Source organism: Nerophis lumbriciformis, linkage group LG30, assembly GCF_033978685.3.
Source record: "Nerophis lumbriciformis linkage group LG30, RoL_Nlum_v2.1, whole genome shotgun sequence".
In the NCBI taxonomy this organism is placed as follows: Eukaryota; Metazoa; Chordata; class Actinopteri; order Syngnathiformes; family Syngnathidae; genus Nerophis; species Nerophis lumbriciformis.
In genome coordinates this window covers 5,065,087-5,089,278 of record NC_084577.2, presented here as the reverse complement: position 1 = coordinate 5,089,278, position 24,192 = coordinate 5,065,087, and the positions used below count along the sequence as shown (strand labels likewise).

The 24,192-nt window shown below is 40.7% G+C and overlaps 1 protein-coding gene and 1 long non-coding RNA gene across 3 annotated transcripts in view; one reads left to right on the top strand and one right to left on the bottom strand.

Annotated features, from left to right (window-relative positions):
- The window catches only part of LOC133572596 (uncharacterized), a 43,301-nt gene that overhangs the window by 12,607 nt on the left and 6,502 nt on the right, over positions 1-24,192 (top strand). The window contains exon 2 of the long non-coding RNA XR_009810552.2: positions 1,962-2,123. This is a non-coding gene — a long non-coding RNA (uncharacterized lncRNA). The remainder of the gene's footprint in view (positions 1-1,961; positions 2,124-24,192) is intronic.
- acsl3a (acyl-CoA synthetase long chain family member 3a) overlaps positions 363-24,192 on the bottom strand; it is a 125,409-nt gene continuing 101,579 nt past the window's right edge. For both annotated transcript variants that reach the window (XM_061925409.2, XM_061925408.2), the window contains exons 10-15: positions 20,416-20,588; positions 16,360-16,434; positions 8,306-8,497; positions 8,108-8,222; positions 5,620-5,777; positions 363-2,101 (exon numbers count right to left, since the gene is read on the bottom strand). In XM_061925409.2, the coding sequence (XP_061781393.2) occupies positions 1,944-2,101; positions 5,620-5,777; positions 8,108-8,222; positions 8,306-8,497; positions 16,360-16,434; positions 20,416-20,588 (871 nt within the window). In that variant the 3' untranslated portion in view covers positions 363-1,943. The remainder of the gene's footprint in view (positions 2,102-5,619; positions 5,778-8,107; positions 8,223-8,305; positions 8,498-16,359; positions 16,435-20,415; positions 20,589-24,192) is intronic.

The window sequence follows — 24,192 nt, the reverse complement described above, 5'->3', positions numbered from 1 at the left end:
CAAAATGCACCGGAAAGACTCTCAGACCAAGAAAATTCCTGATCTGATGACACAAAGATTGAACTCTTTGGCGTGAATGCCAGGTGTTATGTTTGGAGGAAACCAGGCACCGCTCATCAACAGGCCAATACCATCCCTACAGTGAAGCATGGTGGTGGCAGCATCATGCTGTGGGGTTGTTTTTCCAGCGACAGGAACTGGGAGACTTGTCAGGATAGAGGGAAAGAATGCAGCAGTGTACAGAGACATCCTGGATGGAAACCAATGCTTCCCATTCAATTTGAAGGAGTTTGAGAGGTGTTGCAAAGAGGAATGGTCGAAATTGTCCAAAGATAGGTGTGCCAAGCTTGTGGCATCTTATTCAAACAGACTTGAGGCTGTAATTGCTGCCAAAGGTTCATCAACAAAGTATTGAACAAAGGCTGTGAGTACTTATGTACGTGTGTTTTTTTTTTGTTTTTTTTATAAATTTGCAAAATTAAATAAAAAACCTTTACATATTTTCATTATCGTCTGTTGAATTTTGAGGACAAAAATGCATTTATTCCATTTTGGAATAAGGCTGTAACATAATATGTGGGAACAGTGAAGTGCCGTGACTACTTTCCAGATGTAGTGGATATAGCAGGGGTCGGGAACCTTTTTGGCTGAGAATCCATGACAGCCAAATATTTTAAAATGTATTTCCGTGAGAGCCATATCATATTTTTTAACAACTAAATGTGGGCAGCACGGTGGGCAATGGGGCTAGTGCATCTGCCTCACAATACGAAGGCCCGGGGTTCGATCCTGCGCTCGGGATCTTTCTGTGTGGAGTTTGCATGTTCTCCCCGTGACTGCGTGGGTTCCCTCCGGGTACTCCGCCTTCCTTCCACCTCCAAAGACATGCACCTGGGGATAGGTTGATTGGCAACACTAAATTGGCCCTAGTGTGAGAATGTGAGTGTGAATGTTGTCTGTCTGTGTTGGACCTGTGATGAGGTGGCGACTTGTCCAGGTTGTACCCCGCCTACGGTCCGACTGCAGCTGAGATAGGCTCCAGCGACCCCAAATAGGGACAAGCGGTAGAAAATGGATGGATGGATGGACAACTAAATGCGTGCATTTTTTAAGTAAGACCAACATTTTTAGAGTATAATAAGTCTCTAATTCTTTTTAATAACATTGTTATTTCTTGAAGAGCCACATCTAGCTCTAGAGCCATAGGTTCCCTACCCCTGGTATATAGGGAGCATTTATTAACAGCCCCACAACTCCCAACACCGTTTTACCTAACAATGAATAATTGTGATTTCAATATTGATAAAAAATAATCATGATCATTATTTTGGCCATAATCGTGCAGCCCTAGTGTGCAGTACATCGTAAAGTGCACAGTTTATCTTTGTTAACAGTAACCCCATTAGCTGCAAACTGGGAGTGTAGTAACGTCACAACATGGCACTATTAAAATGTATTCATGAAATATTCTGAGTGTTTTGTAATGTGTTAATAAGCATGATACATGTGAACAGTAAAGACCATTTACACTGTCAACATTCAGGGCATAAAGCACTTACTGTCACCTGACCTGCAGGGAAATATAATCGTCTTTAAAAACATTCGCAGAAACAATTCTGCGAGAAAAAAAAATCAAATTCTTTTGCCGTGGCACTAGAGTTCATCAGACACCGTCAGCGTTTCATAACTGCCATCTGAAGCAACAAAACACTTGACACAGAGGTCGTACACCTGGATAGGGGAAAGACAGCAGCACACATGGCTCTTGGAAACGTCTCCATTGTACAATCAGCGATGATTCTGCCTTAATGCAGCTATAAATTCAAGTAGGAGCACCAAGAGTGGCCCTGGGTTACACAATGTGCTCTCAAGCTTTCTTTCACCATAATTTTTGAGGATCGGTCCGGGTTTGTGTAGGGAGTGTGCTACCTAACCCTTTGTCTTCACTCCCCTCCGTACAGCTTCTCAATCTCATCCCGGTAATAGGCCTCCAGCTCCTTCCGCTTGAGCTTGAATGCATCCGTCACCAGTCCAGTGTCGGCGGTCCAAGGGTCTGGACTCAGATGGATCTTGCCAGGGATCTCAAAGCTCACGAGTTCGGCTGCAACAGAATAAAATGGAACGTAAGTGCTTTGCCTGAGACGACAAACTATTCGCCAAGATCTAAAATTTAATTTCTAGGAATTTCCCCAATTTTAAGAGCTATTTTACTATTGAACTTACATCATAAATAAGTTTAGCATAAATAATTATATTTTGGGTATTCTAGTTTAAAAATGTGAACATAGAGAAAATAACTTCAAATAAAATATTTTGGTTTTCTTCACACAGAAATTTGTGTTTAAAGATTCTGCAACATTTAGGAATCGCAAGTTGAATAATGCTTGTTTTCAGAATAAGATACCTATTTTTATTGTAAAAGTTCTGCTAATTGCTTGATAAACTGTAAGAAGGGGAATCATATGCCCCCATTCACGTGACAAATCAGAGGGTGCACTATCCATTTAAACCCGCTATACGGCAGTAGAGTGTTGACTGTCTTAAAATGTGTTTTGTGGCAATTTCAAGTTTGACCACAGCGTCAGTTGCTATGTAAAGTGTCCCTTTCCATCATTTTCAGCAGACTGCATTGCAAAATGATTTACGCACAAAAGGATTAATGCACCACCTTCTTCAGGAATGGGGCCATAGGAACCCTTCCCCACTGTACAAATCTTAATTTAGGATGTCTTATTAAATAAAATAATCGAGCTGCACAGACAGATAATTTCACTAGTTTTTAGGATTTTTGCCTAAAAGCTAGTCTTTATATCTTCTATTTTGTCAGCTCACTTTGATGACATATTCATCGGATTTGCATAACTTACAGGACGCATGTGCATGTAATTTTTATGGACGCCGTGGTTGAGCAAAGAACATGAAAAGCAAAACGCAAATGATTAATCACAAAAAATGATCGTACTAATGATTTATAATTGCACACAGAGTGTCCGCCCTGAGATCGGTAGGTTGTGGGTTGTGAGTTCAAACCCCAGCCGAGTCATACCAAAGACTATAAAAATGGGACCCATTACCTCCCTGCTTGGCACTCAGCATCAAGGGTTGGAATTGGGGGTTAAATCACCAAAAATGATTCCCGGGCGCGGCCCCCGCTGCTGCCCACTGCTCCCCTCAACTCTCAGGGGGTGATCAAGTGTGATGGGTCAAATGCAGAGAATAATTTCGCCACACAATCATTGTCACTTTAACTTTAACTTAACTTAACAGGTACTGCCATTTATTGCGACCACACCTGCTCCGTTACGTTAAAGGGGTCCTATGATGAATTTTGTATTTTCTGACTTGTTACAATGTTGGATACTCGTGTTAAACAATGCCAAAGCATCAAATCATAAGGTTGATGCATTTTGGCGTGGGCTTGCACGCAGTTTTGGATGCCTCTGTTCGTGGGGCCCTGCAGTCCAGCTACAAGGTGACATCACAGTGAGGGGGATGTACTTATTTGGACATTAAGTCAAGCTCACAGCCAGACACTGATTCCGGCTAAGGGTAGTGCAAAAAAGGTAGAATAAAGTGTTATTCTCAACTAATTTTGGCATGTTGCGATGAGGTGGTGACTTGTCCAGGGTGTACCCCGCCTTCCGCCCGAATGCAGCTGAGATAGGCTCCAGCATCACCCGCGACCCCGAAAGGGACAAGCGGTAGAAAATGGATGGATGGATGGATAATCTTGGCATGCACAAAATAACACAGACATGCGGCATGCAATGACATAGATTCTGCTAAAAACAGCGTTTTTTTTTGTGCAGTTCTGGATTAATCGGCAAGTGTGCAGGTCTACCTAATGTTCTGACCAAGTACATCTACATTATACAATATTTAGGATGTTAATTTTCTGAAGAAAAAAAATAGCGGTGACGACTTCAGGATATATATTTCAACAGTGTACCTTTTTAAAAGATAAATTGTAGGGGTGTAACAATTCATCCACTACATCGATCCATCATTTGTATATATCAATCCAACATCGTTTATAAAGGCAATCAATCGATTTTATTGGTATTAGAAGAAAACAAAGCATTGGATTTCAGAACGAAAAACTTTATATGAAATTTAGCACTTTAAATCAGTGGTTCTTAACCTGGGTTTGATCGAACCCTAGGGGTTCGGTGAGTCGGCCTCAGGGGTTCGGCGGAGCTTCCGCCACGGAGGTATAGACACATCCGAATTATCGTGTAAATAAAAACTTCTCTCTATCGGCATATTATGGATACCCCCAAACAATGTTCCCTCTAATTTTCCATCTGATATGCAGGTTTTTTGATTGATTGATTGAAACTTTTACTAGCAGATTGCAAAGGAAGAGAATACATTTTATGAAACAGTACAGTTTACACAGTACAGTACATATTCCGTACAATTGACCACTAAATGGTAACACCCGAATAAGTTGTTTAAGTCGGGGTCCACGTTAATCAATTCATGGTAATGTGTGTAATTTGTTGTGAATTCATGCACTGTGTTGGTTTTGTTCTTTGAACAAGGTGATGTTCATGCACGGTTCATTTTGTGCACCAGTAAAAAAACATATAACTTTTTCTTGAATTTGAAAATGTTTATTTTAAATTTTTCACTAAAGAAGGGTTCGATGAATGCGCATATGAAACTGGTGGGGTTCGGTACCTCCAACAAGGTTAAGAACTACTGCTTTAAATGATAAGGACGTTAAATGTTACCCAAGTCTGTTTGCCGGTGTTTTCATTAGAGAATATGCAAACATGTTTACAAGTGTCTGTGATAGTATTATTAACTTACAATAGCATTCTTTTATATTGTTTCATGTTTGTGAATTCACCAAAATGTCACAGTGGAGTTGTGTCTGATTAGTTGATTGGAGAGCTTGCTTCCGCTGCATGACGATGACTTCTGTTTTGTTTGATCAACCGTTTTACTGCTGTGTGACAGGTACCGTTTGGAAACAATTATTGTATGTAAATAAGCACCTACAAAATCTTTCGTACCGGTATATATTTGCATTTATTGGTCCGGTGATGCCAATGTATGTAAACATATTTATTTATTCAAAAATTTGGTGGGTGAGGCTTAAATAGCCCAAAAAACGATACCCCCCTCTTCCCTTTCACGTGGTATCCACCCAGGATGGGGCCATATGAATCTCTTCCCTACTTTAAGCTCCTTGAGTTTTCAGAAAAATCCCTAATTTGGGTCAGCTTTTGCCCAACCACGGGTAAATATGAGTAATCAAGGAATAAAAAGCAATTGATTATTTGAAAGTGTTAACTTGAAAGTATGTTCAATGCAACACAGATACTTTGTTTACTGCAGAATGCAGTTTTTGCTGATATGCAAAATAAACAAATAACTTTGAGAGGAAAACAATGTCAGAAGAGACTGAGGTACAGACTAAACCGCTGCACCCCTAGTAGTTACGCTATGATTGTTATGTTTAAATTTCAAAGTATACTAATGTGGACTCTTCAAGTGGAAAAAGTTTGCATTTGACTTTTTTTTTTGTCTAATTATTTGTAATCGAAGGATGATTGCAACTGGTCGGAGGGGCGACCTGTGACTTTTAAAGACCCTTCAATCGCTTTGTACCTGCGACGCCAGCTTTGTCGATGACCTTAAGCACCAGCTCGGCCATAGCCTTGTTGTTGCAAAGCTCCTCCCGTGAGCCGCTGATGCCATACTGGTTAGCCAGAGCCTGCAGCTGCTTCTGATTGGGCACCACAAAGGCAATCACGTACGTCTCGCTGCTGCAGGAGATCAAGAGGGTCACGTCAGTGCTGGTCCATTGAACAATATTATAACCACTTGCATTAATCACAGCCAACACAAGACTTGTAGTCAACATATTACACAACTTACAAAGTGGCTAGCAAATGGTTGCTTGTGGTTAGTACATGCGTGGAAATGGAAGTGAATATATCACTTTTGGGACCCGAATGATTTATTTGAACCATGATTTTTCTGGGTTTTATTGTAGGGTGGAATGATTATGCAACACACTGTAAATCTTTAATAATTCAAAAAAATGCACATTTAAAAGTCAGCTGGGAAATAGTCAAACTCACTCGGGACCAACAACAGGAAGAGTGGTAGAAATGACATGCATATGTTTATTATTTAAAAAACTACACTGCATCATACTGAGAGTAGTTCGCTTCAACACGAGACTGTCAAAATATTAGAAAGAGCTTTGTGATATAGAACATTTATATGGCAACAGCTCGTTTTTTTGTTCTGTTACAAAAAGTCAGACATAAGTAGAGCTGAAACGATTCCTCGAGTAATTCGATTACAAAATATATTCAAGGAATTTTCGCTGCCTCGAGGCGTCGTTAATTTTTTTTTTTTTTTTTTTAACGGCCTTTTGCCTCGTTTAGTAGTCAAAGCCATACTTGCCAACCTTGAGACCTCCGATTTCGGGAGGTGGGGGGGTGGTTAAGAGGGGAGAAGTATATTTACAGCTAGAATTCACCAAGTCAAGTATTTTTATATATATATATATATGTATATATATATAAGAAATACTTGACTTTCAGTGAATTCTAGCTCTATATATATATATATATATATATATATATATACACCGGTGTGTGTGTATATATATATATATATATCTCCGGGATGGTTAAGAAACTTTTCTCTGACTTTAGCTCAGGACTTCTTCTTCTGTTTGAGATTGTCATTACTGCCACAAGTGGTGGAAAAGTGTGTTACAACGTAGTACCGCTGAGAAACATTTTATAGCAGCCCTCGAGGCCTCTCCCCCATGTTTAAGAAACGCTGATTTAGAATACGAGCTGTCTCTCGGCTTAGTTATGCTTTAACTGGGTTATGGGTTATACTTGTATAGCGCTTTTCTACCTTCAAGGTACTCAAAGCGCTTTGACACTATTTCCACATTCACCCATTCACACACTGATGGCGGGAGCTGCCATGCAAGGCCCTAACCACGACTCATCAGGAGCAAGGGTGAAGTGTCTTGCTCAAGGACACAACAGACGTGACTAGGTTGGTAGAAGGTGGGGATTGAACCAGTAACCCTCAGGTTGCTGGCACGGCCACTCTCCCAACTGCGCCACGCCGTCCCCAAATTGCAGGATCGTTTGATTTACGAGCCCCATCTATCGCCGGTTGAATAGTAATTGTTCACAGCGCACACAGAGGTCGACACAATCCTGCCCTTCAACAACCCGAAAGTGAGAAAGTGGCCAGTCAAATCAGAGAAACAAACCATTAAAAATGTGTCCCGGCAGTCATACCAGCGAATCAGTCCGCATCACACAAGATGCAGCCACAAACGTCCAAACGACAGACATCTATCCATTAAAATATGAAGAAGCTGTCGATGCTGCGTGAGATGTTTTTCAGTTAGTTTGGTCACCTAACTCAGTGGTTCTCAACCTTTTTTCAGTGATGTACCACCTGTGAATTTTTTTTTAATTCAAGTACCCCCTAATCCGAGCAAAGCATTTTTGGTTGAAAAAAAAGAGATAAAGAAGTAAAATACAGCACTATGTCATCAGTTTCTGATTTATTAAATTGTATAACAGTGCAAAATGTTGCTCATTTGTAGTGGTCTTTTTTAAACTATTTGGAAAAAAAGATAGGTTTTTATTTATATTTATAAAGGATTTTGGAATTGTTGCTATTTTTAGAATATTTAAAAAATATCTCACATACCCCTTGGCATACCTTGAAGTACCCCCAGGGGTACGCGTACCCCCATTTGAGAACGACTGACCTAACTCAACAAGCTAGACGGTCGAGCATTACTATTGGTACACACGGTCCGTCACTCAAATACTTCAGTGTGCAACATCAACAACGATTCCCTCGTTCCGATTGTTACAGAACGGGGAAAAAATAGAAGACACCTACGGATGGAGCTCGTAACTCCCATTGCGCTCGCAACTTGAAGCATAAAAAAACAGAGCGACATATAAAATTACTCATAAGTTGAGGTAAGTTAAAGTCCCACTGTACTGTTAAAATCCTCATATACAGCATTCTTCGCTACATTTTGCTACAATTTATATGATTTAAGTAGCTTAAGTGGTTACCTGCTGGTGCTACTTACCTCCTAGCATAGGCGCAGATGTTGTCAACCATAGCGCAATTCTTCAACATGGCCTCCACTTTTCCCAGGGAGACATACTCTCCCCTCTGCAGTTTCACCAGGTCTTTCTTACGATCTGGAAGTACAGGAAAGTTGTTTATCAAACACAGCGCTGAAGGAAATGATTGATTTTCCACTAAGCCGTCCCAAACATCTCACCAATTATCTTGAGGCATCCGTCATGATGAAACTCCCCTATGTCTCCTGTGCAGAACCAGCGTTGTCCATTCTCATCCACAAAGAAATCGCTTTGGTTTTCTGAGTGGTTCTTATAGTATCCCATTGTAATGTTGGGACCACCGATTAGAATCTCTCCTCGGGGATATGGCTTGTCAGTAGTATGATAACTCCCTGGAGGCAAAGTTTATCATCCTTTTATCGTATGTACAAAATGAAAGGACATCTGTGTTTACTAGCTGTTTAATAGCTGTGTTTACGTGTTGTAGTTCTGAGGGCACAAAACTAGGATGGTGCATTTAAACTACTGATTTTCCAAACATGTTTTTATGCTCCCGATTCCGATACTGATCATCCAAAAGTGACATCGGCCGATACCAATTACATGTATTAACTGTACATTTTTAAAATGTATTTATGGTGAGTGTTAATGACAGTTTTACAATATTTCCTTATTCTTTTTTACTACCGTACATACAATTGTTTGAGCAAAAAACAATGACTAATCAAAAGAAAAAACTACCTACTACTCATTAAAAAGCTTTGGTTTTTCCCCTCTAAGGGCCTTAGTGGCCACATGCGTGGACAGCACCTTTTAGCTCTTATTTCCCAAATTGTGTACACTACTGAATTGGGGTCTTATGCCGACATATGGACACTTATACTGCTATCTGGTGGTGTCAGAAGAGTATAACATACAATGGAATTTGGAGAAAAAAAAGTGTAAAAATAAAAATGTGCATGTCACTACACATGAAGTACACATTTGTGTACTTATGGACTAAGTACATCATATTAAAAGATGATTTTTAGTTTTTATTCTAATTAGGGTCCAATAAGCCCAAATAGCAAAGAGAAATTAAAAAAAAAGCATGTAAACAAACAGATTGGGCCTTAATAGATTAAAGTAAACATTTTGTAAACATTAACAAAAACAAAACAAAATTAAAGCTGCAAGCAGCGATGGACGGGACCGACTTTGAGGGCTCATAAAATCCAAACCGGAGCAGTAATTAAAACTCTTTCATCAACTTTTAATCAGAAGGGTTCAATCTCTCTCCTGTGCTAATTTGAAGCCGACACGACAAACGCGCACAGAGGAGATAATGTTTGAAAAAAGGTGACTGTTTTTACACAACTTTTGTTTTGAAGGGGGAATTGCAAACTTCCTGTTGATTTTTGCTGGGGGTTGTCAGTGTATGAAATATAGGTCTAAGTGAGACCTACATAGAGGTTTTTGTTTCATGTCTCTACGACATTCCTACTGGGAGTTACAGGCCGTTTTGTCTGTGTTTTCTTCCTAGGGGGCGCTAGAGCGCAATTTTGAGTTTTGGGGTTTGGTTTTTTGATTAGATCGCAATTGTCGGCAGTCCTGATGTGTGTGTCGAATTTGGTGAGTTTTGAAGCATGTTAAGGGTGTCAAATTGCAGCTCAAAGAGGCGGCGGTATAATAATAAAACGCTAGAAATACAATAGGGTCCTCTGTCCCAAAGGGACTCGGTCCCTAATTATTTAAAAAAAATATCGGTTGACTATCAGTCTCGATCATTCACTGACACTACTCTTGGTATCAACCAATTTATGAATCGATACACCGTCCTGCTACGTGTAATGTACTGACTGTTACAATGCTGACACATAAACAGTTGTTATATTATCTTCTCTCCAGACCGGTGATTTTTTATCTAAGGTGCGTGTACCACTAGTAGTACGCAAGCTCAATTTAGTTGTACGCCAAACAAGTCTTGATGTTTGTGCATTGTGTGTAATGTTAGTGGCCAAAAATATTAAGTATACTTGTTAAATAAAACCTTTGCCTTATTTTTAATTAATACATAGGCCTACTATGCTACTGTGTTTTAATGTTGGTCATTATGGTGGTGTTTGGAGAGTCAAGCGTTTTCTGAGTTCTTTAGCACCACTGTTCTGGAGTCTTATTAATCTAGTCCAGGGGTGCTCATTACGTCGATCGCGAGCTACCGGTCGATCTCGGAGGGTGTGTCAGTCGATCACCAGCCAGGCATTAAAAAAATAGTCCTAAAAATTAGTGATCATAAATCTTCACTATTACGTCACTTTCGTCACTTGATTGACATTCACGGCACCCGAGGGTCTTATTCTGAGATGACACTGGCTGCTGCCAGCTCCTTAAAATTACCGACTGGAAGGCGAGAAACACTTTATTTCAACAGACTCTGGCGCCGTACCTGTCGTCAAAACTCCAAAGACCGACTGCACAGTTGCGCTACCAAAATAAGAGTCTCAGAAAGCTGGCGTACACAAGCTAGCAAGCTACGGAGTTTGCCGACAATGTATTTCTTGTAAAGTGTATACAAAGGAGTACGGAAGCTGGACAAATTAGATGCCAAAAACCAACCACTTTCATGTGGTATTGGACAGAAAGGAGGACTTTTTTTCTCCTCCATTCGAAAATGCGGACCTTATCAGCACCACTGTCTGATTCCAATCAATGCAAGTCATCAGAATCAGGTAATACACCAACTTATATTCTTGTCTTCATGAAAGAAAGGAATCTATGTGTTAAACATGCTTGTATTATCTTTAAACACCTTTAACTTATTAACAATATTAACTATAAGTGTTAAACATTCTTGTATTATCATTAAACACCTTTAATTTTTTAACAATATTAACTGTGTTAAACATGCTTGTATTATCATTAAACACCTTTAACTTGTTAACAGTATTAACTATATGTGTTAAACATGCTTGCATTATCTTTAAACACCTTTAACTTGTTAACAATATTAACTATATGTATTAAACATACTTGTATTATCATTAAACACCTTTGATTTTTTAACAATATTAACTATATGTGTTAAACATGCTTGCATTATCATTAAACACCTTTAACTTGTTAACAATATTAACTATATGTATTAAACATACTTGTATTATCATTAAACACCTTTAATTTTTTAACAATATTAACTATATGTGTTAAACATGCTTGCATTATCATTAAACACCTTTAACTTGTTAACAAAAACATATATTTCATAAATAAGTAAATATAAATTATATATATGAATGAGGTAGATCCCCACGAGTTGATCAATTGAAAAGTAGCTCGCCTGCAGAAAAAGTGTGAGCACCCCTGATCTAGTCATTAATTTCCTGCTCATATCTGCTTACTTTCTCCTGCGACAGCAGCGTGCTTCCATCTACACTTCTTAAACCTTACTAACCACTTATTTCTTGGTTGGTGCTAACTTTGCGGTTAGTTTTGCCATACTTGCCAACCCTGCCGGATTTTCCGGGATACTCCCGAAATTCAGCGCCTCTCCCGAAAATCTCCCAAAATTCAGGCGGAGCTGGAGGCCACGCCCCCTCCAGCTCCATGCGGACCTGAGTGGCGTGTCGACAGACTGTTTTCACGTCCGCTTTCCCACAATATAAACAGCGTACCTGCCCAATGACGTTACAACTGTAGAATGATCGAAGGCGAGTTCTTGGTTTCTTATGTGGGTTTATTGTTAGGCAGTTTCATTAACATCCTCCCAGCGCGGTAACAACACACAACAACAGCAGTCACGTTTTCGTCTACCGTAAAGCAGTTGGTCTGCCGTAAACAGCAATGTTGTGACACTCTTAAACAGGACAATACTGCCATCTACTGTACATGCATATGTGACAATAACATGTATGGCTTTTAGAGAGTGCAATGCACAACTGGGTTGGCAAGTATGGTTTAGCTATCAGCATGCTTGCACATGGCTTGCTCTCGAAGCATACCATGTTTAGCCTTATCCTCCATTGATAATGATACGTGATAATGATATTGAAATATACTAAGAAATTCAATTTATTTGCCCTAATGGAGGTGATTAAATATTTGCTTAGGAGAGTGGCTCCACGCTGTGTATGGAGACACATATTAGCTGCGAGCCGCTTGTCAGCCGGGGGAACTAAAAGGCATCAATCGGCAATGGTAATCACATACTTTTTCACGAAAATCAGCCGATCGATCTGCAATTGCCAAGCTAAAACCAATCCAATGTAGGTCAATACATCTAAACAAAGCATCCACACTTTGCAGTAGCTGTGTGTTATAACTGACAAAACAAATTAGTGCAATCCACTAATAGTTTAATTTCAATTACAATTACGGTGTTTATCATTAGCACCATTGTCTTGTATTGATCATTTGTTATAAATGGACAGGAGTGGGGAAAAAAAGTTACAAACTTCTTTGCGAGGTTGTGTACTAGTCATATTTATGTGACACCAGCGACCACGCATCCCCCGTTGACTGATTGAGCTAAATGCACCGAGTTGTCAACTCATTGTCCAGCGCAGCTCTTAAGGCTTCGAGGAGTGAGGTTTACACAATGTACAATTGCACAGCCATACGAGCTATCATCTGGTACATGCACATTTAGGGATGGGCACCGAATTCCGTAGGTACAAGTCAGAGTAATCAATTTATGGAAAATCAAACAATACCATATTTGGATACCTAAGTTGCATGTGATGTCACGTCTGGTTGCAGACTAAACACCGGCTCAAGGAAATAATCACTCAAGCAGCAGTAAGGGCGGACTCAGCCAAAGTCCTAAGTAGAGATGCCGATAAATGCGTTAAAATGTAATATCGGAGCTTGTCAGGGGTGTCACCACCTCCAAAGTTACGATACTCCCGTATACTAAAGTAATGTCCGATCATTACCTTATAAAATTCGAAGTTCCGACTCATTGTCAACAAACTAATAATAATAACTACTATAGCAGCCGCAACATTAATGCTGCCACAACGATGACTCTTGCTGATCTACTGCCTTCGGTAATGGCACCATTCCCAAATTATGTAGGCTCTATTGATAACCTCACTAACAACTTTAACGACGCCCTGCGCGACACCATTGATAGTATAGCACCGCTAAAGCTAAAAAGAGCCCCTAAAAGGCGCACCCCATGGTTTACAGAAGAAACTAGAGCCCATAAATTATCATGTAGAAAGCTAAAACGCAAATGGCGCACGACTAAACTTGAGGTTTTCCATCAAGCATGGAGTGATAGTTTAATAACTTATGAACACATGCTTACCTTAGCTAAAGCTAAATATTACTCAAATCTCATCCACCTCAACAAAAATGATCCTAAATTTTTGTTTAGTACAGTAGCATCGCTAACTCAACAAGGGACTCCTCCCAGTAGCTCCACCCACTCGGCAGATGACTTTATGAATTTCTTTAATAAGAAAATTGAACTCATTAGAAAGGAGATTAAAGACAATGCATCGCAGTTACAACTGGGTTCTATTAACACAGATACGACTGTATCTACGACGGATACCGCCCTCCAAAATAGTTTCTCTCTCTTTGATGAAATAACATTGGAGGAATTGTTAAGATGTGTAAATGGGACAAAACAAACAACATGTTTACTTGACCCATTTCCTGGGAAACTTATCAAGGAGCTTTTTGTATTATTAGTTCCATCAGTGCTAAATATTATAAACTTATCACTTTCCTCTGGCACTGTTCCCCTAGCATTCAAAAAAGCAGTTATTCATCCTCTACTCAAAAGACCTAACCTCGACCCTGACCTCATGGTAAACTACCGGCCGGTGTCTCACCTTCCGTTTATCTCGAAAATCCTTGAAAAAATGGTTGCACAGCAGCTAAATGAACAATTAGCGTCTAACAATCTCTGTGAACCCTTTCAATCCGGTTTCAGGGCAAATCACTCTACGGAGACAGCCCTCGCAAAAATGACTAATGATCTACTACTAACAATGGATTCTGATGCATCATCTATGTTGCTGCTTCTTGATCTTAGCGCTGCTTTCGATACCGTCGATCACAATATTTTATTAGAGCGTATCAAAACACGTATTGGTATGTCAGACTTAGCCTTATCGTGGTTTAACTCTTATCTTACTGACAGGATGCAGTGCGTCTCCCATAACAATGTGACCTCGGACTATGTTAAGGTAACGTGCGGAGCCCCCCAGGGTTCGGTTCTTGGCCCTGCACTCTTTAGTATTTACATGCTGCCGCTAGGCGACATCATACGCAAATATGGTGTTAGCTTTCACTTTATGCTGATGACACCCAACTCTACATGCCCCTAAAGCTGACCAACACGCCGGATTGTCGTCAGCTGGAGGCGTGTCTTAATGAAATTAAACAATGGATGTCCGCTAACTTTTTGCAACTCAACACTTAGAAAACGGAAATGCTGATTATCGGTCCTGCTCAACACCGACATTTATTTAATAATACCACCTTAACATTTGACAACCAAACAATTCCACAAAGCGACTCGGTAAAGAATCTGGGTATTATCTTCGACCCAACTCTCTCATTTGAATCACACTTTAAGAGTGTTACTAAAACGGCCTTCTTTCATCTCCATAATATCGCTAAAATCCGTTCCATTTTGTCCACTAGCGACGCTGAGATTATTATTCATGCGTTCGTTACGTCTCGTCTCGATTACTGTAACGTATTATTTTCGGGTCTCCCTATGTCTAGCATTAAAAGATTACAGTTGGTACAAAATGCGGCTGCTAGACTCTTGACAAGAACAAGAAAGTTTGATCATATTGCACCTATACTGGCTCACCTGCACTGGCTTCCTGTGCACTTAAGATGTGACTTTAAGGTTTTACTACTTACGTATAAAATACTACACGGTCTAGCTCCATCCTATCTTGCCGATGAGGGCAAATTTAGAGAGAAAAATGTGTCTGGGGGCTAGTATATCTATTTTTAGGAACACTAAAACTTCACAATATTGTCTGAATGCTAAAAACGTTATGACAGACCGCCTTAAAAATTAAATGGAATTTTTTTTTTTTTTTTACTGAATGAGACACAAAGAATGTACATGAAAATAAAGAATGCGGAATTTACAATATTAACTATGAACGATAAAACACTGAATATTGACAACATATGAACGTCACACCCCCTCTCGATCGACATATTTTACAATCAAGCGAAACGCAACAAAAATGCAACAAACACAGCGAAATATGAACGAGAAGTGTTAAAAAAATCATCTTCTATCTGATATATCACTAAGCGTTAGAACTTTATTGTAAAAATCTCCTTCCGCATCTGTCCCTGACACCCGCATTTCAGGCTGACACTGTGGAAACGCTCCCCACCCACACTGCTTGGTGCCTCGTCTGAGCTGCTGTGACTTATTATATACCATAGTAACTAGTATATCATGCAAAAGCACAGCTTCCAATCATTGAAATACTTTGTATAGTTCAAGACTTACGGTCATTTGAAAACATCACTGCACATCATAATGGCAACTACAGTTTCGATCTTAATGATTTGGGAATGTCCGGCGGGCCAGATTGAAAAGCTTAACAGGCCTTAATTGGCCCAGGTCTGGCCTATACAGTACTGCCATTTAACGGCAGTGCAACTGCATTATAAATAAGATTACAATCTATAATAAAACAAGATGTAAACACTGGTCAGCAGAGTTATCATAATCAGTTATTTTTTAAATGTTACATTAAAAAAATAAAACATAATTATTAAACAATCAACATTTATTAACACACAAAAGTACCAAAAATGGTACTGTTGAGTACCGATATCGATTCCCAGGTACTAGGAATTGGTACCGTATCGGTTAAAATCTGAACGATACCCATCCGTATTGCAGTTAATCTTCTGGCCTGTAAAAAAAAAAAGCATCTTTACGAGGCAGAAAACAACAATGTGTACTTCCTGTACACACTTTGCCAATTGCCAGTTTCCCAAAGCATAGCTAGAACGGGGGCATCAATGACGACTGAAACGTGTCTCATACACAACCCTGTAACCCTGAAGTGTTTTCAACATATTTACTTTGTACTGTAAATAACGATGTCCAAAAATTTGACCTAATGTTATGTCCCTGTTGAAGAAATGTGTGTGTGTGTGTGTGTGTGTGTGTGTGTGTGTGTGTGTGTGTGTGTGTGTGTGTGTGTGTGTGTGTGTGTGTGTGTGTGTGTGTGTGTGTATACGGGGGTTCCTTTCCATCCCATGTCGTCTCACTCACCCTCCAGCCAGTCTTTAAGCATGATCTCACAGCAAATTAGCGGTGGTCCCACTCGCCCCGAGCTGTAATCCCACACTGCAACAGATAACACACACACGTACACACACACACACGTACACACACACACGCCCACACACACGCACGTACAATCAGGAAGTGTTTTGCATCAAGTCACAGCGTTTAGTAGCATGGCAACGTGACCTCCTTGGCTCTCGAGCGTCTATAACCCCATCCCAAAGGAGTAGTCACAGAACTGTGAGCTGCAGGCTGATATGTGGCTTGTGTTGGCCTGGGAAATGCTAGTTCTAGTTCCATCTGCCTTTGCAATATAACTAGATTAAGAACGACTCACAATTGTAGTGACGACAATCGTGTACATTGCACAAGGGTGTATAGGGTGATACATTCTGTACATTAGAGATGCTATAATATAAGTGTGTACATACACAAAACCCAAAACCAGTGAAGTTGGCACGTTGTGTAAATCATACATAAAAACAGAATACAATGATTGGTAAATCCTTTTCAAGTTATATTCAATTGAATAGACTGCAAAGACAAGATATTTAATGTTCGAACTGTGAAACGTAATTTATTTTTGCAAAAAATCATTAAACACACATCAAAAAAGTTGGCACAGGGGCATTTTTACCACTGTGTTACAGGGCCTTTCCTTTTAACAACACTCAGTAAAGGTTTGGGAACTGAGGAGACCAATTATTGAAGCCTTTCAGGTGGAATTATTTCCCATTCTTGCTTGATGTACAGCTTAAATTGTTCAACAGTCCGGGTACTCTGTTGTCGTATTTTAGGCTTCATATTGCGCCACACATTTTCAATGGGAGACAGGTCTGGACTACAGGCAGGCCAGACTAGTACCCGCACTCTTTTACTATGAAGCCACGTTGATGTAACACGTGGCTTGGCTTTGTCTTGCTGAAATAAGCAGGGGGCCTCCATGAAAAAGATGTTGCTTGGATGGCAACATATGTTGCTCCAAAACCTGTATGTACCTTTCAGCACTAATGGTGCCTATACAGCTGTATAAATTTCCCATGCCTTGGGCACTAATACACCCCCATACCATCACAGATGCTGGCTTTTCAACTTTGCTCCTATAACAGTCCGGATGGTTCTTTTCCTCTTTGATCCGGAGGACACGACGTCCACAGTTTCCAAAAACAATTTGAAATGTGGACTCGTTAGACCACAGAACACTTTTCCACTTTGCATCAATCCATCTTAGATGAGCTCGGGCCCAGCAAAGCCAGCGGCTTTTCTGGGTGTTGTTGATAAATGGCTTTGGCTTTGCATAGTAGACTTTTAACTTGCACTTATAGATGTAGCGACAAACTGTAGTTACTGACAATGGTTTTCTGAAGTGTTCTTGAGCCCATGTGGTGATATCCTTTACACACCGATGTCGCTTTTTGATGCAGTATCGCCTGAGGGATCCAAGGTCTTGGGCATTCAATGTTGGTTTTCGGCCTTGCCGTGATTTCTCCGATTCTAGGTGTAATCTGTGAAATTTCTACCTGAATAAATGCTTCTGGCATTCTGTACATTACATGTTGTACAAGTTAATAGTCTTCATATTGCTACATGACAATGTGTTAACTTTCTCTATTAATTAAAAACAATTAATATTGAGCCTGCTAATCATTATGTAATTGAGGACTCGACCAGAACATGTTATAAAATAACTTATACAACATTTCCGCCAGCCGAAAACCCACACCCACCTCACCTAACTCATCCCCATATTCCTAAACTGATGTACTAGCATTTATTTAGGTACAAATATCACAGAATAACATCTGACAAAGCATGATCGTAATGTAAGACATTTTTATTTTGTTAGGTTGCCTTAGTAGCTGTTGCGGTAGGGGCGTGGTCGACATGATGTCATCACATGATTTGCTATGATGCATATATTCTTTGATAAGGCAAAACATTTTTAAAACAAATCTGTTATTATTAAGTTTATTATTAACATATATTTTTTCTCACATAATATCGTTTTGTTGTATTTTTAAGGTGTTGCTGCTTATTGTGCAATGTACTTTGTTGAATTTTTTATTTATTTTACATTTTTTTATAGAGATTTCTCTAATCCTTTTAGTCACTTGGTCTTTAATGAAAACGACTGGCAATAAATCTAGCATCTATTTTTGGTGTTATTGCAGACTGTACTCGTGTTTAGATTCTGTCGCGCCATGTTCTTGACGAAAAAAGAGCCTGACGTCACACTTTCTTCGCGTTGCTGGGAGACTTTCTCTCATTAAAAGCCGCCGGTGTCATCTTAAATTGTGAAGATTGTTGTCCGCGGGTATATCTCCAATATTTTAAAGTATGTCCACAGCGCGGACACGCTGCCTCTGTCGTGGTGTGTTTTGGAAATTAATGCGCCGTGTATGCTTAAAAATGAGCAAAATACTGAACGTAAATATTAAATGTTGTTATAAATGTGCCTGTTACTACATTACATACTGTATATAGTTACAGCATATATAAAAAAAACTGAATGGAGGTGTTTGGATGTTTTTTTAAGGGTTTATAGACCAAATAGAGCATCTCCCATAGGCTCCATTGTAAGATGACTTCTGATCGCATTTATAATGATTGTGAAAGGGAAAAAAAGTGCAGTTCCTCTCTTGCTTAAAGGGGAACATTATCACAATTTCAGAATTGTTAAAACCATTAAAAATCAGTTCCCAGTGGCTTATTATATTTTTCGAAGTTTTTTTCAAAATTTTACCCATCACGCAATATCCCTAAAAAAAAGCTTCAAAGTACCTGATTTTAACCACCCGTCCATTTTCCTGTGACGTCACATAGTGAAGCCAACACAAACAAACATGGCGGAAAGAACAGCAAGCTATAGCGACATTAGCTCGGATTCAGACTCGGATTTCAGCGGCTTAAGCGATTCAACAGATTACGGATGTATTGAAACGGATGGTTGTAGTGTGGAGGCAGGTAGCGAAAACGAAATTGAAGAAGAAACTGAAGCTATTGAGCCATATCGGTTTGAACCGTATGCAAGCGAAACCGACGAAAACGACACGACAGCCAGCGACACGGGAGAAAGCGAGGACGAATTCGGCGATCGCCTTCTAACCAACGATTGGTATGTGTTTGTTTGGCATTAAAGGAAACTAACAACTATGAACTAGGTTTACAGCATATGAAATACATTTGGCAACAACATGCACTTTGAGAGTGCAGACAGCCCAATTTTCATCAATTAATATATTCTGGAAACATACCCTCATGTCAGCAGGCCAGGGAAGCTAGGGTCGATATTCTTCTCTTGATCATCTTCGGGACGGTGTGAGCCAAGACATCCAGGGGGTTTAGCTCGCTCGTCTGCGGGAACAAACTGCCGCCATTGCTTGCCGTGCTACCGAGGTCCTTTGTCCCTGAATAGCTCACACACTCCGGCAGATTCAATGGGGGTCTGGCGGCAGATTTCTTTGACTTTATCGTTGGAAATGCATCTGCTTTGAGTGTCGCAGGATATCCACACATTCTTGCCATCTCTGTCGTAGCATAGCTTTCGTCGGTAATGTGTGCGGAACAAACGTCCAATTTCTTGCCACTTTCGCATCTTTGGGCCACTGGTGCAACTTGAATCCGTCCCTGTTCGTGTTGTTACACCCTCCGACAACACACCGACGAGGCATGATGTCTCCAAGGTACGGAAAACAGTCGAAAAAATGGAAAATAACAGAGCTGATTTGACTTGGTGTTTGAGAAAATGGCGGATTGCTTCCCGATGCGACGTCACGTTGTGACGTCATCGCTCCGAGAGCGAATATTAGAAAGGCGTTTGATTCGCCAAAATTCACCCATTTAGAGTTCGGAAATCGGTTAAAAAAATAGATGGTGTTTTTTCTGCAACATCAAGGTATATATTGACGCTTACATAGGTCTGGTGATAATGTTCCCCTTTAAGCTTTTGAGCATGGAATGAATTGTGATTTTGAGATAAGAAGACAAGAACTTAAAGACATTTAATATTATAATGTTTCCGTTTAATTCTATTTAGCTTACCCTGGCTCACAGTTCCAGCTCCACAGGTCTCAGTCAGGCCGTATCCCTGACCCACGGAGCAGCAGAAGCACACATTCATGAAGCGTTCTGTGGCAGCGGAAAGTGGGGCGCCACCCGAAAACATCATCCGTACTCGACCGCCAAGGAGAGAACGAATTTTCTTGAAGACAAATCTATTCATGGGTACAAAGAAGAACTATATGACAATCAATATCACTGAGGTGTTTCATCCATTGTCATTGTATTCTTAGGGCATTCCATTGATCGCATCTGGACTGTTCACTTTGTCTTAGTTTGTTTTGCTATTATTTAGCTGAAATAAGCTAACCCAAATAATAGACACCGTACTTGTGATCTAGTACAGTTCTACACCACTGTAAACTAATATTGTAAAATTAATACAGTGGTACCTCAACTTAAGGAAGCTTGGTGGTAAGCGGTGTCTCTCGGTTCATTGTTACGCATTAAGTAGCAAGCACAAATGTGAGTTACAAGCATCCCCGCTATTATTTGTCGTAGCAAATGTCACAGTGAACCCCGTAAAATCTGCCCAAAACTACTGGTCTTACTCACGAGCATTAGCGTATAACTAGCGATCAACATAACTTTGTTTTACTGAGAAGAAGATCCTTTATTATTTTTATGTAGTCGGCACTTTTGATATGCTGTAGCAGTGTAGCTAATGAAGTTATTGTTAAAAAAAATATGTAAATATATGTGTGTGTGTATATATATATATATATATATATACTGTACATATATGTATCTATATATGTATATATATATACACAAATATGTATATATGTATATATGTATGTATATATATACATATATTTATATGCAAATATATATATATATATATATACATACATACATATATACAAATATATATATATATACACATACATACATATATACAAATATATATATATATATATATATATATACATATATATATATATGTATTTATATAAACATATATATGTATATATACATGTGTGTATGTATATATACATACATATATACACACATATATGTATATATACATACATACGCATGATATATATATGTATATACAGTATATATATATATATATATATATATATATATATATATAAAAACTGTATATACATATGTTTAATGTGTATGTATGTATGTATGTATATATATATATATATATATATATATAGTATATACATATATGTTTAATGTGTATGTATGTGTGTATGTATATATATATATATATATAATGTGTGTATATATATATATAATGTGTATGTATATATATATATACATATATATATATATAATGTGTGTGTGTATATATATATATATATATATATATATATATATATATATATATATATATATATATAATGTGTATGTATATATATACATATATATATATAATGTGGGGGACTTCAATGCTCATGTTGGCAGCGACAGTGAAACCTGGAGAGGCGTGATTGGGAAGAATGGCTGCCCGGATCTGAACCCGAGCGGTGTTATGTTATTGGGCTTTTGTGCCCGTCACAGATTGTCCATAACGAACACCATGTTCAAACATAAGGGTGTCCATATGTGCACTTGGCACCAGGACACCCTAGGCCGCAGTTCCATGATTGACTTTGTAGTTGTGTCATCGGATTTGCGGCCTCATGTTTTGGACACTCGGGTGAAGAGAGGGGCGGAGCTTTCTACCGATCACCACCTGGTGGTGAGTTGGCTGCGATGGTGGGGGAGGATGCCGGACAGACCTGGCAGGCCCAAACGCATTGTGAGGGTTTGCTGGGAACGTCTGGCAGAGTCTCCTGTCAGAGAGAGTTTCAATTCCCACCTCCGGAAGAACTTTGAACATGTCACGAGGGAGGTGCTGGACATTGAGTCCGAATGGACCATGTTCTGCGCCTCTATTGTCGAGGCGGCTGATTGGAGCTGTGGCCGCAAGGTAGTTGGTGCTTGTCGTGGCGGTAATCCTAGAACCCGTTGGTGGACACCGGCGGTGAGGGATGCCGTCAAGCTGAAGAAGGAGTCCTATCGGGTTCTTTTGGCTCATAGGACTCCTGAGGCAGCGGACAAGTACCGACAGGCCAAGCGGTGTGCGGCTTCAGCGGTCGCAGAGGCAAAAACTCGGACATGGGAGGAGTTCGGTGAGGCCATGGAAAACGACTTCCGGACGGCTTCGAAGCAATTCTGGACCACCATCCGCCGCCTCAGGAAGGGGAAGCAGTGCACTATCAACACCGTGTATGGCGAGGATGGTGTTCTGCTGACCTCGACTGCGGATGTTGTGGATCGGTGGAGGGAATACTTCGAAGACCTCCTCAATCCCACCAACACGTCTTCCTATAAGGAAGCTGTGCCTGGGGAGTCTGTGGTGGGTTCTCCTATTTCTGGGGCTGAGGTTGCTGAGGTAGTTAAAAAGCTCCTCGGTGGCAAGGCCCCGGGGGTAGATGAGATCCGCCCGGAGTTCCTTAAGGCTCTGGATGCTGTGGGGCTGTCTTGGTTGACAAGACTCTGCAGCATCGCGTGGACATCGGGGGCGGTGCCACTGGATTGGCAGACCGGGGTGGTGGTTCCTCTCTTTAAGAAGGGGAACCGGAGGGTGTGTTCTAACTATCGTGGGATCACACTCCTCAGCCTTCCCGGTAAGGTCTATTCAGGTGTACTGGAGAGGAGGCTACGCCGGATAGTCGAACCTCGGATTCAGGAGGAACAGTGTGGTTTTCGTCCTGGTCGTGGAACTGTGGACCAGCTCTATACTCTCCGCAGGGTCCTTGAGGGTGCATGGGAGTTTGCCCAACCAGTCTACATGTGTTTTGTAGACTTGGAGAAGGCATTCGACCGTGTCCCTCGGGAAGTCCTGTGGGGAGTGCTCAGAGAGTACGGGGTATCGGACTGTCTGATTGTGGCAGTCCGCTCCCTGTATGATCAGTGCCAGAGCCTGGTCCGCATTGCCGGTAGTAAGTCGGACACGTTTCCAGTGAGGGTTGGACTCCGCCAAGGCTGCCCTTTGTCACCGATTCTGTTCATAACTTTTATGGACAGAATTTCTAGGCGCAGTCAAGGCGTTGAGGGGATCTGGTTTGGTGGCTGCAGGATTAGGTCTCTGCTTTTTGCAGAAGATGTGGTCCTGATGGCTTCATCTGGCCAGGATCTTCAGCTCTCACTGGATCGGTTCGCAGCTGAGTGTGAAGCGACTGGGATGAGAATCAGCACCTCCAAGTCCGAGTCCATGGTTCTCGCCCGGAAAAGGGTGGAGTGCCATCTCCGGGTTGGGGAGGAGATCTTGCCCCAAGTGGAGGAGTTCAAGTACCTCGGAGTCTTGTTCACGAGTGAGGGAAGAGTGGATCGTGAGATCGACAGGCGGATTGGTGCGGCGTCTTCAGTAATGCGGACGCTGTATCGATCCGTTGTGGTGAAGAAGGAGCTGAGCCGGAAGGCAAAGCTCTCAATTTACCGGTCGATCTACGTTCCCATCCTCACCTATGGTCATGAGCTTTGGGTTATGACTGAAAGGACAAGATCACGGGTACAAGCGGCCGAAATGAGTTTCCTCCGCCGGGTGGCGGGGCTCTCTCTTAGAGATAGGGTGAGAAGCTCTGCCATCCGGGAGGAGCTCAAAGTAAAGCCGCTGCTCCTCCACATCGAGAGGAGCCAGATGAGGTGGTTCGGGCATCTGGTCAGGATGCCACCCGAACGCCTCCCTAGGGAGGTGTTTAGGGCACGTCCGACCGGTAGGAGGCCGCGGGGAAGACCCAGAACACGTTGGGAAGA